General features: G+C 42.8%; 2 protein-coding genes across 4 annotated transcripts in view; one reads left to right on the top strand and one right to left on the bottom strand.

The window, feature by feature from the left end:
• Nucleotides 1-15,831, bottom strand: part of PI4KA (phosphatidylinositol 4-kinase alpha) — a 162,055-nt gene that overhangs the window by 78,388 nt on the left and 67,836 nt on the right. For both annotated transcript variants that reach the window (XM_044275544.1, XM_044275545.1), the window contains exon 19: nt 10,204-10,254. In XM_044275544.1, coding sequence (XP_044131479.1) covers nt 10,204-10,254 — 51 coding nt within the window. The remainder of the gene's footprint in view (nt 1-10,203; nt 10,255-15,831) is intronic.
• SERPIND1 (serpin family D member 1) lies at nt 3,918-9,126 on the top strand. 2 transcript variants are annotated; one of them, XM_044275546.1, is made up of 5 exons: nt 3,918-4,056; nt 4,187-5,052; nt 5,292-5,565; nt 6,663-6,807; nt 8,597-9,126. In XM_044275546.1, the coding sequence occupies exons 2-5, from the start codon at nt 4,203-4,205 to the stop codon at nt 8,786-8,788; spliced, it is 1,461 nt and encodes a 486-aa protein (XP_044131481.1). In that variant the 5' UTR covers nt 3,918-4,056; nt 4,187-4,202; the 3' UTR covers nt 8,789-9,126. The 2 variants fall into 2 exon arrangements, with proteins under 2 accessions (XP_044131481.1, XP_044131482.1); XM_044275547.1 differs by lacking the exon at nt 3,918-4,056 and adding an exon at nt 4,081-4,100.

Here is a 15,831-nt window from a genome sequence, read left to right as displayed (position 1 = left end):
AACATTGTCATGCGTTGCACTCGCATGAGAAAAATCGTGCATGTTTGGTACCCAAACCCGAACTTCTTCACAGAAGTTCGGGCTTGGGATTGATGTTCTGAAGATTGTATTATTTTTCTCTTATAACATGGTTATAAGGGAAAATAATAGCATTCTGAATAGAGAATGCATAGTAAAACAGCGCTAGAGGGGTTAAAAAAAAATAAAGAAAAATTTAACTCACCTTAGTCCACTTGATCGCAAAGCCGGCATCTCCTTGTGTCTCCTCTGCGCTGAACATGACCTGGGGACTGGGGTGACCATTAACTAGAGGTTAAGGACCTTTGATGACATCACTCCGGTCATCACATGATCTTTTACCATGGTGATTCACCATGGTAAAAGACCATGTGATGACCGGAGTGACGTCATCAAAAGGTCCTTAACCTCTATTTAATGCTCACCCCAGTCCCCAGGTCCTGATCAGCGCAGAGGAGACACAAGTAGATGCCGGCTTCGCAATCAAGTGGACTAAGGTGAGTAAATTATTATTTTTTTTAACCCCTCTAGCGCTGTTTTACTATGCATTCTGTATTCAGAATGCTATTATTTTCCCTTATAACCATGTTATAAGGGAAAATAATAATGCTCGGGTCTCCAGCCCGATCGTCTCCTAGCAACCGTGCGTGAAAATCGCACCGCATCCGTACTTGCTTGCGGATGCTATGCGATTTTCACGCTTCCCATTCACTTCTATGGGGCCTGCGTCCCGTGAAAAATCGGACAATATAGAGCATGCTGCGATTTTCACTCAACGCACAAGTGACGCGTGAAAATCACCGCTCATGTGCACAGCTCCATAGAAATGAATGGGTCAGGATTCAGTGCGGGTGCAATACGTTCACCGCACGCATCGCACCCGCACGGAAAACTCGCCCGTGTGAAAGGGGCCTAACAGTTGCCCTAACAACAGCTTCTGTCCAGTTTGGATGAGGCTTTTCTAACGTGTATGGCCCATAAATGTGTATGAGGGTATCCCGTCGTTCTTCTGACAGCAGATGTCGGGGAGAGAAGGGCCGGTTAGGTTACATTTCAACATCCTGTTCATTTTGTTCTCAAGGGACATAAACCATCACCATAGGTGTCTGGCAAGGATTTATTTCCCTCTGGTTATTGAGAACATATGCATGCTGGCTGGGCCAAACTGACCATGCATGCTGGTCAGGAGGAATAGCTGTTCATTTAGCTGTTCTATTTACCTAGTGACACAGATCATAATGTCTTAGCATACAAAAGAAGACATATACATTATACGTTTTAACATGTAAAACTATCTTTTAATGGGATTATAAAATGTAATCAAAAATTTGTCAATAAAATATAAAAAAAACAATTTTTTTAAATATTTGCACAATTATTTTGAATAAAATATACCTTCTTGCACATATATACTGAATAAAATAAAAATAACTTAAATTTATAAAATGTATCTTCTACATCAGTGGTCCCCAACCTTTTTTGCACCAAGGACCGGTTTCATGCAAGACAATTTTCCCAGGTACCGGGGGGGGGGGGCTTAGGGGGTGGGCGGGGCTGACCGATTCACGCGCATAACAAAACACAAGGTGCATATTAAAATATATTATATGTTATATTCTATGGTCTCTGCTGCACTGGACCGTATTTTTCGCCCTATAAGATGGGGTGAAGTGTCTAATATGCAATTCTTTTATTTTTAGTTTTTATGGTGTTCTCTATGTGGTATACTTGATTAGATGGTTGTATTCTGTGGGTTGATACGGTTCTGGCGATACCAAATTTATATTGTTTTATTCACTTTTATATAAAAAAAAATAAAAAAAAAGCTTTTTTATTAAACTTTTTATTTATTTTTTTTTTTTGCACCACCACATCAAAGACCCATAACTTTGATTTTTCCATCAATGTAGCTGCGTGAGAGCTTTTTTGCAGGACAGGCTGTAATTTTTTTTGGTACAATTTTGGGGTCTATATGGCTTTTTGAGTGCTTTTAATAAAAAAATTTAGGAGGTGAAGCGAGCAAAAATTGCATTTCTGTCTGTGTTTTTTTATTTCTATTTTTTTGGGGTTCTCCATGTGGTATATTTGTTATCATAATCTTATTCTGTGGGATGATTCAGTTATGGCGAAACTAAAATTGTATTTTCTTTTTCATTTTCTACCACTTTTAAATCATAAAATCACTTTTTATTTAACTTTTTTTTTTGCATCACCAAAATACAAAACCCATAACTTTATTTATTTTTCCGTCAATATAGCTGTATGATCAGGTCATTACGGACGCGGCAATACCAAATATGTGTAGTTTACTTTATTTTTTAATCTATTATAAATGAGCTGATGTGGGAAAAGGCAATTTATTTTAATTTTAATTTACATTTACTTTTTTACATTTTATTTAACATTTATTTATAACTTTTTTTTTTATTTTCACACCTTCCCCTCCCCCCTTGAACATCCAGTGGGGTTCAATGGCTGTACTATACTTTGCAATGCTCTTGCATCGCAAAGTATAATACTATCAGTTTTACACAGATAGATGGCAACACTGGACGCCTTTGCTAGGTGTCCGGTTGCCATGGCAACCATCGGGCCACTGCCATCTTAGCGCGGCAGCCCGATGGTTGAGAGAGGGAGCCCCTTCCCTCTGTTAACCCCCTGGATGGCGCTGACAGCGGCATCTAAGGGGTTACAGCAGAGTGTCAACTGACACCCGCTGCATACAGCTGACACTCGCTGCTGATGGTGTCGGCTCAGGAACAGAACTGCCGCCATCAGATACAGCAGGGGCGCCACACAAGGGGGCACAGATGGCAGGGGACATGGATGGGGGCAGGCGGGCACAGTTGCCGGCACATACACAGTACACGGCTGGCAAAGCTAGAGGCAGGGCGCACATATCGGGGCAGGGGGCTCACATATTAGGGCCCAGAGATCAGGGGAAGGGAGCACACACTACCTGATTTCAGGCAGAGTGCAAACCAGAGTCTGAAACTGGCACTTTTACACTGCAGCGATCCGATTGGTTAGTCTGCACAGACTAACCAATCAGAGCGATCGCCGGCAAGGGATCACTCAGATTGGTCCCTTGCCGACATTACTGGACTCTGCACTGTCCCTGACAGCGGCAGTGCAGAGGCAGAAGCTTTAATCAAAGCGCTTTGCAGTGCTTGGATTAAAGAGCTGCCATGACGTTTATATACGTGCTATCTGCACAGGGTATGTGCAGATAGCACGTACATAGCCGTATGGCAGTAGGGAAGGGGTTAATATAAAAATTTAAATCAGACATCATATAGTATATGACAGTCTCTTTCTAAACTTAGAACCAGCCCAGTACCTCACACGGGTCCAGATTGCTCTCTAGATTTATATCAAGCTGGCTTGTGCCCCTTCTGCTGCTGCTCTCTCCCTATATAAATTTTGATTTACATGCAATTACAAAAGTATTCAGCTCCAGGTGCTGGTTTGAAAACTGCACAATTTTTCGTGGGACAGACTCTTTAAAGCCCAAAAAGACTTGGTCTGCAGCATTCAAACTAAAATTATGTGGCTGCTACTTTAACGTTTCGAAGAACTGACAAAGTAACATACATAGTAACATAGTATATAAGGCCGAAAAAAGACATTTGTCCATCCAGTTCGGCCTGTTATCCAAGTTGATCCAGAGGAAGGCAAAAAAATAAAATAAAAAATGAGGTACAAGCCAATTTTCCTCACTTAAGGGGGGAAAATTCCTTCCCGACTCCAATAAGGCAATCAGAATAACTCCCCACAAGAACAATAAAAATAATCCACTTCTCCACAAAAACTGTTATAAATAGGACAATGAAACACAGGAAATATAATGGAAGAATAGAAGGGAGGGAGGGATATCAGGGGGCCCCAGAGAAGGAAATACTTCAACTGACCAGGCAATTCTGTATATGTTTGATGTTTTGGACTGTTTACTCTGGGAAGTGGCAAAGGTTAGGTTTTGGCTCCTCTGAGCCTCAGCTTTATATTCCTCATCTGGCAGTTGCAGCCAGAAGCCTCCAGGTAAGAACATTTCACATTACTTTTCTGGACACCATTGTGTGCAGGTCTGTAAAGAACTCGCCTGATAGTTTTATAGATACATATTTGCAGGTTTTTCTAAAAGCATTTTAAACTATTTTTGCTTATCTAGAATCACTGCTCCAAAGATGAGCCTTCTACATCTTGCTACGAGCTTACTCCTCATTTCTTCAGCATTCTGTGGTGTCAAAGACCTGCATGAGCATTTTGAGAAAAGCAATGGGGAAGGTTCTTTGGAGCCAAGAGGTCTTCCTCTGCAAAGTGAGCGGAGTCTGCAAGATGATACAGTGACCAAAGACCTTATACCTGAAGGAGATGACGAAGAGGACTACCTAGACTTTGATCAAATATTTGGTGAAGATGAAGACTACACAGAAACCATTGATGCTCTTCCAGAAATTAAAGGCAATGATAAAACCCCAAATATATATGAACTGTTTCCTGGAAGAACTAGGATTCAGAGACTTAACATTATGAATGCAAAGTTTGGCTTCAACCTTTACCGTGCCATTAGAGAGAACACGAATGCAACCGATAACGTTTTGCTGGCACCTGTTGGAGTGTCCACAGCTATGGCTACCATATCAATGGGAACAAAAGCACAGACTCAAAATGAAATTTTCTCCACATTAGGCTTCAAAGAATTTATCAACGCCAGCACCAAGTACGACGTAACCACTCTTCACTCAGTCTTCCGCAAATTAACTCACAGACTGTTTCGGAGAAACTTTGGCTATACCTTAAGATCAGTCAATGACATCTACGTACGGGAAGATTTTCCTATTAATAAGGACTTCCAGGATAACCTGAAAAATTTCTACTATGCGGAGGCTCAAGTCGGTGATTTCGCAGACAAAACTTTTCTCCACAAGGTTAACCAGCGCATTCAGAAGCTCACCAAAGGACTGATAAACGAAGCACTTGCCAACCTGAACCCTAATATTCTAATGTTACTTATTAACTGTATCTATTTCAAAGGTAAGTAGTAACTTGCTAATGTTACTCAGTTATGCATCCAAAAGTGGAGGAAAAGGCCAAAGCAACCAATCTGGATACATCTTTTATTTTACAAAGCCTCTAAGACATGAGAGATGGAATCTGATTGGCTACTTTGTGAGTCCCCAACTTTTCCTTTGCAAGTTTTATTAAATCTTCCCAATTCCCCTTTTCTTTGTCCGTAAAACCAAGGTGTATGAATGTCTTCTCATTTCACGCAGGGACATGGGAGAATAAGTTTCCACTAGAGCAAACCTACAATGCAAACTTCCGTGTGAGTGAGAAAGAAGTGGTAAAGGTTCCTATGATGAAGCTCAAAGGAAGTTTTCTGTTTGCTTTGGATTCTGAACTGGATTGTGAAGTTCTGCAGCTGCCCTATGTTGGCAATATCAGCATGCTGATAGTGGTGCCACACAAACTATCCGGTATGAAGCTCCTTGAGAAGCAGCTCAGCCCACACTTGATAGACCGATGGCATAAGAGCATGACAAACAGGTAAAATACAAAAAATGATAAGAAACAGTGTTACCCTCTTTGGACAAACTATGCTCAAAACAGATAAAATAGCAATCCATTGAACTAGATACATGACAAGATGCGTATCGTCCAGAGACACTGTTTTGCTTAGAACCTCTACTGCAACGGTACCAGCCTCGTTGCACTGAGGGGCTCATTTACATATTATAAAAGATTTTAAGCACATTGAGGCCATATAAAGAATTGTGACTTAAAGCATAACATTCAGCTGACATGCATACATCGCATGTCAGCTGGATAAATGCTGATCATTTGGTGTCAGATGTCCTTTAAAGAGCATCTGTCAGCAGTTTTGTATCTATGAAAATGGCTGACCTGTTGCATACACACTTGGCAGCTGAAGGCATCTGTGTTGGTCCCATGTTCATATTTGCCCGCATTGCTGAGAAAAATGATGTTTTAATATATGTAAATGAGCCCCTAGGACAGTGATGGCTAACCTTGGCACTCCAGCTGTGGTGAAACTACGACTCCCAGCATGCGCCATTTATTTCTATACAGTTCTGAGAGCAGCCAAGCAAGGGGGGCATCTTGGGAGTTGTAGTTTTACCACAGCTGGAGTACCAAGGTTAGCCATCACTGCCCTTGGAGCAATGCGGGTGTTACCATTACACCTAGTGGCTCTGCACTCTCCGCAACCGCAGTGCCTTCTCCACTTTGCCGCCATGGTAATTGACCTGGGGTGTAGATTTTAAATCCACAGCATGTTAATAAATGCTATGGCCAGCTATAATAGCAATAATCCTAAAGGGGTTGTTCTTCTCTATCACCTCTTTTCTTTCAAAATGTCATATGACTGCACTGAATGAGAACATCTGTTTGCACTGCATTTGCTGCTGGAATGGAGTCAGTTTCTGGGCAGTATCCATTGTTGCCATACTTTTTAGAAATCCTACAGGCAAATTTCATGCAGGTCATCAAGAAAACAGAAGATGGAGGATCACGTATGCTCTCCTTTGAAGTAATAAAAGACAGTCCTTTTGAACATGACTATAGACCATGCTCAAATACTTTCTCACGTGCCCAACAGATCAAGTATAACTTTTGTTTCATAGGACAAGAGAAGTTCATCTGCCACGTTTCAAGCTAGAAAAGAACTACAACTTGAAGGACGTGCTGAGCAGCCTGGGAGTAAAGGACTTGTTCACCAGTAGAGCAGATTTCTCAGGCATTACAGATGAAGACATCAGCATTGGCTTGGTGAGTATAGACGCGTTTATGTAAGTAAAGTACTGCCCACCTGCATACTGACCCCGCTTTATGGTTTATAGAGTCAATTAGTCTTCAGCTAGCTACTGCAATGTCAATAGAAAGCGCTGAATTGACCACTTTGAGCACTGATAGAACACTTTTAGGGTGGCTGGAAAGAAACTGTACTTTATGAGCGGGGGAGAAGATGAGCAGCCCTTACAATGGGAAAATGAAAGCGAACAACGCAAAACCATCATTTTCTTTTTTTTTGTTCTTCTTGCCGTATTAATATTTTACTACGGGTACTTTCACACTTGCGGCAGGGTGATCCAGCAAGCAGTTCCGTTGCTGGAAATGCCTGCCGGATCTGGCAACCTGCATGCAAACGGACAGCATTTGTAGACGGATCCAGATCCATCTCACAAATGCATTGCAAGAACGAATCCTTCTGTCCGTTTGTCATACGAACAAACTGATCCTGACCAGATTACTCTCCATTCAGAATGCATTAGGATAAAACTGATCAGTTCTTTTCCGGTATTGAGCCCCTAGGACGGAACTCTATGCCGGAAAAGAATAACGCTAGTATGAAAGTACCCTTATCCTACCAATATTTTTTTTCTGAATAAATATCCAGAAAAATCAGCCTTTAGATTTGTAATGTCATAATGTCAAGCAATGCGATTTAAAGCTTGCAAACCACAGATTCCATATGTATGCCGCCTTTTTTTTCTTCCCACTTCTATAGAAATGTCCAATGGTTATGTCCATAAAAAGGACAACAAGTATAGGACCTGTTCTATCTTTTTTGTGGGCCAGCAGAACGGATATAAAAGGATGTTGACAGCACACAGTGTGCTATCTACATTTTTTTGCGGCCCCATTGAAATGAATGGATCTACATCTGACTCGCAAAAAATGTGGATCGGATGCAGAAAAAAATAATTATTATATTATATATATATATATATATATATATATATATATATATATATATATATATATATATACACACACACACACACACACACACAATTGTGTGCATAGGGCCTTAATTTACTGAGTATGTGGCTGTGTTGTCCATGGGAGTTCATTACAGTTGATGTGTGGCCATGGGTTACAGCTGCATACATTTGGGGTCGCATTCAAAATCCAGAACCAGAGATGTTTTGGTACTCATTTTTACCAAGCAGCTTTCATGGCTGCCAACCTTTTACTCACACTACATGAGCTGGAAATAGCAAATGTCCATCCACCTGCATTTTCAAGGGTTAGGCCACTAAAATACTATAGTAAGAGCGCCTACAGGCCTTCTACCTTTAGCCATATCAAAGAGTTATTGTAGCTCCTGACACAGTGTCCTTAACTACAATGGTGGTATTCACATGGAATCTATGAGTTAAGCATTAATAAACGGAAGATGTACAATTACCCTTTATATGGGGGGCATTCACATGACCGTATGTATTTTGTGGTCTGAAAAATGCAGATTCGCAAAATAACGCATGACGTCAGTGTGACATCCAATTTTTTGGATGACCCACTCGAATTCAATGGGTCCATGTTCCGCATTTGCGGCCAAGAATAGGACAGGTCTACCTTTTGCTGAACGGACATATGGCTCCCAAAAGCACACAGGTCCACACAGACGTCATCCATATTTCATGGACCGCAAAATACGTACAGTCGTGTGAATGTACCCATAATCTAATCTTAGAAAGATACGGGGACCTGCCTATTTTAACTTGTGATTTTTCTTTATGAACTTCTGCTGCTAACATAACATAACGTTCTGCAGTTTCAGCAACAAGGCAGCATCACAGTGAATGAAGAAGGCACGCAGGCAGGAGCTGTTACTGTGGTGGGATTCACACCGTTGTCCATCCAGACACGCTTCATTGCCGACCGCCCTTTCCTGTTTCTTATATATGAGCATCGCACAGATTGCCTTGTATTTTTTGGAAAAGTCGCCAATCCTACTAGATCATGATTCAGCCCCTGTAACTGAGCCTATGCTTCTCACTTAGTTCAGATTATTCTATATTATTATATATGTAACAGAAATAAGGTCTATCTAACATTCTGACCTCCCAAAAAGCTCTCGAGAAGTCATTGGATGTGGCAAAATGCCAAGATCCGATTGCATCCATTGCATTGTTATGTCCATATACAATAAAGATGTAGTCTCTCCAGAGTTATAACCATTTAAAATAATGCAACCAGAAAAAGGCAAATGTCATCATAGACAGTGTACAAAATAATTCTTACTTGATGTACTACCAGTATTCGTATAATGCATTATCTTTAATAAAAGGCAAGTCATAAAAATATTTGTCTTTTGATCCTAAGGCGTCTACAGTGAATTCGGATGAAGCTGCGTTTGGCAGCATTTTGACTCAAGGTTTATGCAAACTTACTAAATATTTGCTTTCCTGCTAACAAAGTAACCATTAACCCCATGTATAATGTCCTCTAAGCTATTAACTGGAAAAGTTACCCAAGAGTTGAGTATACAGTGACAGCACACAAAACATGAAGTAAGAGGAGGACTGAGAATTCAGAAATGGCATGCACCTCTGCCTATTGACATTTAAAGCTCTAAAAGCAGTCGCTAATTAACCCAGAATGCATGCTGAAACGCCACGATGTCCATGGGTCTCCTTTTCAAACACAGAAGGTGACGAATGTTGCATCCATAGCTCCTGAGATGGAAGGCGTAGCACAATTTACCCACATGACCACCTCCCCAGCTAGGCGCTCTTCTGCGCCAGCGCTGAAAACATTCACGCACATGCCAGATACTGTGCCAGAATCTACGCTTCAGTGCCGGTCCAACAGAGGACGCAGTAAGGAAAGAGGTCACGTGAGCAAATCAGGCGATTGCTGCTATCATAGGAATTACGTACACAGTGGACTCTGTGGCCAGTATTCACACAGGGTATCCATGGACAGCGAAGGGGGCTTCACCGTGCGTGCTGGAGTAAGGAGTAACCAGTTTAAGAGCTTTACGTGCCAGTACACTGCCTTTTACGGCATTTCTGAAAATCCAATCGATGATCGGTTTATATACACTGAACTTTACAGCAATTTTAATAACCAACATTTATGTGAATGGCTTCCATGGAACAGTTTCTTTGAGATGACTAGAGAAATAAAAAACTGCCGGTCTAGGACATCACTTTAAAAAACTCTGATGTAGTAGCCAGGCCAAGAAAACCCAGGTCTGTAGGTCTGATCCAGAAGGATGATTTTCTTGGACTGTTAGATATAAAGTACCAGGAATCTACAACCTGAATGCTCTGTAGGGCTTCTCCTTTCTAGAAATGTAGTAAATGAATCTCACCTGCACTTTTATGACAAAGACGCATTATTGTGACCGTAATATTAGAAATCAGAAATACTCACCACAGCAATTACAGGTATGAGGACCCCCAGGTTCCCTGCGCTGCTAGAAGCCTAGGGAAAAAAATAAAAATATATATTAATAATGAAAAAGTAACATAGTTTAATGGCATCAGACCAGCAAGAATATAAGACACAGAAATGCATTTACGATCATTTCTAGACATTTGACTTGTTATGCAAACACCACACACTAACAAACCTTTAATTAAGCTGCATGTGGATCAATCAAAGTTAAAGAGGACCTGTCACCTCTCCTGACATGTCTGTTTCAGTAATTACTTGCATTCCCAGGGGGCTTGGCCAGCAATGTAGAAGGACATGCACGCGTGAGCTCCTGAGCGTCAGCTGCACTAATCCTTCTCCATCCTGAGGCTACATCCTCCTTTTCGGCCGAACGGCAGCACACAAGTGTGGGGGGGGACCTCCCTGCGAACATCTCCAGCCAAGGCCCACACCACGAGAAGGGAGAACGAGGGGCCGGGAGCAACGCCAGCGAAACATGGCACCGCCACCACATCCAAATCTGTGGAGGCGCGCCTAGAACAATTTACATGTGTACCGCCTGCAGGAGATGGTTCCGGAAGAGTGAAGGGTGTGCTCGGGGCACAGGAAGATCAGGTACTGGGACTTACTGCCGATGCTGCCCCTCATGAGGACGGCACACAAGATGGCGTCACCTGCCTGGCAGAAACGTCTTCCGGTGAGGGCGACCTCCCTGCTACACACTATCACTGGCTGCAATACAAGTGGGCTCCCCTCACCTGGCCCTGCTGAATATATCATAACCTTAATCTGCAGCTATATACCGGGCTGTGCAGCAATGCAGCGCTACACTAATGACCCTGAATACATCCATGGGGTCCTTGCAGGGAAGTGTATCTTATTAGACAAGACCTCAGATAAGTCAGCCAAAGAGTGACTGGGGTTGAGGAGAGAGTTAGCAAGTAGAAGACCAGATACCTACTATAAAACGCGATCTTGCTAAAGTAATCAATAATAATCACCCTCCTTAACAAAACGGAAGATCTAGAGAACAGATCACGCCGCAACAATCTTCGCTTGGTGGGGGTCCCTGAAAAAGCAGAAGGCGCTAATGCTGTCCAATTCTTTGAGGACTGGTTCAAGACTAAATTTGGTCGCGACTCCCTCTCCCCCCCCCCCCCCCCCTGTTTGCAATTGAAAGGGCACACAGGGTGCTGTTCCGACCACCGGGGTGCTCCCCCTAGGCCCATGCTGATGAAAATTCTACACTTTCAAGACAGAGACAACATTCTCTGTAAAGCAAGGGACCATCCGGATCTACTCATCGGTGGTCGCAAAATCTCTATATTTCTGAAGAACATACAGTACTCCATGCTTTACCCCTTCCAGACTGCGGGTGGTGGCGGGAGATACGGTCCATTTCTTTTATTCGCCGGAAGAGGCCTCCCAATGGGTGGACCTGAATGAAAGTTCCCTGCAGTAGCCCAATGCAACTGGTTGACTGGAAGGAAAAGAGACGCTGCATTATGGACTCTAAAGGGGACAACTGGGCCGTTCCATGATGGATGTCGATGAGCATCTCTCTCCTCTTTACGTCGCTTTACCCAAGTACACTGTTTCTTTTTGGTGCCCTTTATAGTATATAACAGGGAGGGGTGGTAAATCCGCTGCCCTTAGGCTAGGTATATATATGTGATAGATGATCAAGATGCCTACTGTTATATGTGTATTAGTGCCGCTCAGGGCTATACCATCAGAATTGTATTTTCCATACTGTTTATTTTTTCAGTGACAGCGGAACTATTGCTGCCTTTGTTATTGTTGGTTTCAGGAACTTTTCTGTGCCTCATGTTACCAGTTTTCAGGCACGATTTTGGTTGGGGAATGTTATGTTAACTGGTTTACAAGGAAGGGAATCTGTGGGGAGACGATTTGCACACATCCTTTTTGGTTTAGGAGACACCGATCCAACTATACGGGTAATCCTGTTACACTTCTATGTATCCCTAGGAATGATGGCGGATAGGGTGCAAATTATAGCATGGAATGTCAGGGGCCTGGGAGATGCCACGAAACGTCAAGCAGTTTTTATGGCTACACAAAAATATCAACCGGCCAGATTATGTCTTATGGAGACGCATCTGTCTAAAACAATCCTAGTGACCGTTACACAAACCGTGGATCTCCCACGCCTACCATTCCACCTTTTCTACATATGCTAGGGGAGTTAGTGTCCTAGTGCATAGGACCGTTCCTTTTGAATGCCACTCTAGTGACGTTGATCCAGAGGGCAGATACGTCTGTCTGCACTGCTCTATATGTGGGGTGCAATTTTTCCTGATTGCCGTACATATCCCTCCACCTTACTCCTGTGCTATATTGAAAAAAAAAAAGTGATGGCTTTTGTGATGCAAGGTCCCCATGTACCCATGTTTATGGTTGGTGATTTTAATAAACACTTAAAGCCCCAACTAGATAAATTTCACCCAGGCCCCTTGCCAACAAATGCTATTGAAACGTCCCTGGCAAAGTTACTACAAGAATTAGATCTACATGATCTATGGAGAATCCGGCATCCGCAGGAGCGTCAATACTCTTGTTTTTCTACCTCACATAATTCCCTGTCCAGAATAGACTTACCTATTGGGTCACTAGAGACCTAACCTGTCAGACCACTCCCCTATACATATAGGACTGAAATTTAACAGGTATAGAGGTCGTCCTATGGCTTCTCTCTGGAGGCCTAATCCGTTCTGGATACAACTATTAGATGATGGGGATCCTCTTACACAGTGGATAATGGAGTTTTTTTAGCACCAATATAGGTTCCGCTGCTAGGGGAACGGTATGGGATGCCATGAAGGCATATATAAGGGGCTTGTATATACAGAAAATTAAACCGCGCAAGGCGAAAACTAGGAAACTCACCGAGGCTGCGCAGCAGGAGGTGAGAGACCGAGAAGCTGCCTATATAGGGGCACCTTTCCCGTGCACGGACTCCGCGTGGAGAGCTGCGCAAGCTAAACTTAACGACCATCTGCTACACATAGCTGACAATAAACGATTCTTCTTAAAACAGAAGTATTTGAGGCGGGGGAGAGTGCAGGGAGTCTATTGGCTAGAGTGATTCGTTGACAGGTGGGTACGGCTAGAATAGCAACCATTAGGACTAGAAGGGGAAGCCTCTCAGTAGAGGATTCGGTAATTCTTAATGAATTTTAGATCTACTAAAAGGAACTCTACTCCTCAAAATTGTCATCACACCCGGATTCTATCAAATCCTATCTTGCCAAAATATTGATACCTTCGCTGTCCCTTGAATCATCTACATACTTAGATAGGCCCCTGGACTTAGAGTACCCTAAACTAGCCATCAAATATTTCCCTAATGAGAAGGAACCGGGTTCGGACGGTCGGCCAGCAGAGTTTTACAAAAGATACCAAGACCAGCTTCCTCCCGGACACCACCTCTTAGAAACTTTCAAGGACGCTCTGAGAGTTGGGAAATTGCCAGCGTCTATGAGGAAGGCGGTAGTTGTGCTAATTCCCAAACCTGGAAAAGACCCGACTGTACCCGATTCCTTTACACCCATCTCCGTTTTGCCAACTCATGTGAAGGTTTTAGCGAAGGTCTGCAGACTCAATAAGGTCATCCTGCCCCTTATACACGTAAATCAATCAGGGTTTATGCCAGACAGAAGCACTTCAATCAACCTCCGAAGACTATTTCTGAATCTTCAGAGGTCGATGGACACTGATGGTTGTAGGGCTGTAATATCCCTAGATGCTGCCAAAGCTTTTGACAGCATGGAATGGGAGTATTTATGGGCAGTAATGGAGGCTATGGGATTTGGATCATGTTTTATGTCCTGGGTCAAATTACTGAACAACTCACCGGTAGCAAAAATCAAAGCAAATGGCATACTCTCTGCCCAATTTCCATTACATAGGGGTACGAGGCAGGGCTGCCCCCTGTCCCCTCTGCTGTGCACGGTAGCTATGGAGCCTTTGGCCTGCCTTTTGCATACCTCCCCTGAATGGAAAGGTTTCCCACTGGGATCCCAGGAAGAGAGAGTCACTTTATATGCAGATGATTTGCTCCTTTATGTGGGTGATCTGCAACGTTCCATTACTCCTATTATGAAAGATATCACTGAGTTTGAGAAATATTCAGGCTTAACAATACATTGGGACAAATCTGTGATTCTCCCACTTGATCCTCCCTCTCCACAGTTCAATCTTACCAATACCCAATTACAGATGACCAGTAGCTTTAAATATTTAGGAGTTATGATAACACCAAGGCCATCAAAATATGTCAAAAGGAATGTAGACCCCCTGATTTCTAAATTTGTTGAGAAAACTAATACCTGGTGCAAGCTGCCTCTCTCTGTCATTGGCCGTAGCAACTTAATCAAAATTATACTGATGCCCCAATTGCTCTATGTGATACATAATTCCCCTATATAGATTCCCCAGCGTATATTTTACAAGATACAAAGTATCTTTCGCTCCTTGATCTGGAAAAAACAACAACCTAGAATCCGAATGGAAACGCTTGAGAAAGGGAAAGAGGAAGGTGGCCTTTCAATCCCAAATCCATGGCTATACTACATGGCTGCACAGTTACAACAATTTAGAGGATGGGGACGACATGTAGAGCTAGACCCCTCTGCCAGAAGTGCCTCCGTAGTCATGAAACAGAAAACACCTATTACATTAGTGGAACTGGGAAGACCGCAGTCTTGCGCTAGGAACGGTCCTACAATTACATTAATAACAAAGTTCTGGTCGAAATTTTAAGAATTAAGGCCTGGTGGGGTTTAACGATTAGACACCGTTATGGCGTAACCATCAACTACAAGAAATATTTAGATTGGAGAGCCTTTCCCCTTGGGAAGACAAAGGTATTTTATTTTTATATCAAGTACAATCACAGGGGGTGATGAAATCCTTCACCCGGCTACAGGAGGAATTTGGACTACCTAGAACCACGTTCTCCCAATATGTGCAGTTGAAACATGCTTTTCAGGAGCAATTTAAGGAAGGCTTGCAACTGTCCGCCTCCCCCTCTATTGTGAAACAGTTATTAGGCGGTAGCACTGCTAGGGGTCTGATATCGCTGCTTTATAAACATTTATTTCAGAAATGTACTACATCGGACCCCCTGCCTGTTAAGAGAAAGTGGTAGCAAGACATGGGCGAGCAGTGGGACAATGTTCTGGCCCTGACCCCTAGTCTCACGCTTAGTGAATCCCAAAGATTGTCTCAGTTATATCTGATTCAGAGACTATATAGAACCCCAAAATTCCTATTTAAGATATGATGGCGTTTAGAGACTCAACCTGCCTCCGCTGTGGAGGAACAGAGGCATCATTAATACACATGTTCTAGGACTGCATAAAATTGGGGGAGTTTTGGGAGGAGGTGATAAAGATCATAACAAGGACATCTGAAATACAGATACCTAGAGCAGTGTTTCCCAACCAGTGTGCCTCCAGCTGTGGCAAAACTACAACTCCCAGCATGCCTGGGAGTTGGGAAACACTGACCTAGAGATCCCAAACTCTGTGTACTGGGCATTTTAGACTCACTGGGAGTGGATGATAAGAAATCTGAGTATCCAAAGAATGCTCTTCCAGGCTA

This window comes from Bufo gargarizans, chromosome 1, assembly GCF_014858855.1.
Source record: "Bufo gargarizans isolate SCDJY-AF-19 chromosome 1, ASM1485885v1, whole genome shotgun sequence".
Taxonomy (NCBI): Eukaryota; Metazoa; Chordata; class Amphibia; order Anura; family Bufonidae; genus Bufo; species Bufo gargarizans.
Note: the sequence above shows the minus strand (reverse complement) of the source record. Positions and strands in the feature narration are given on the sequence as shown.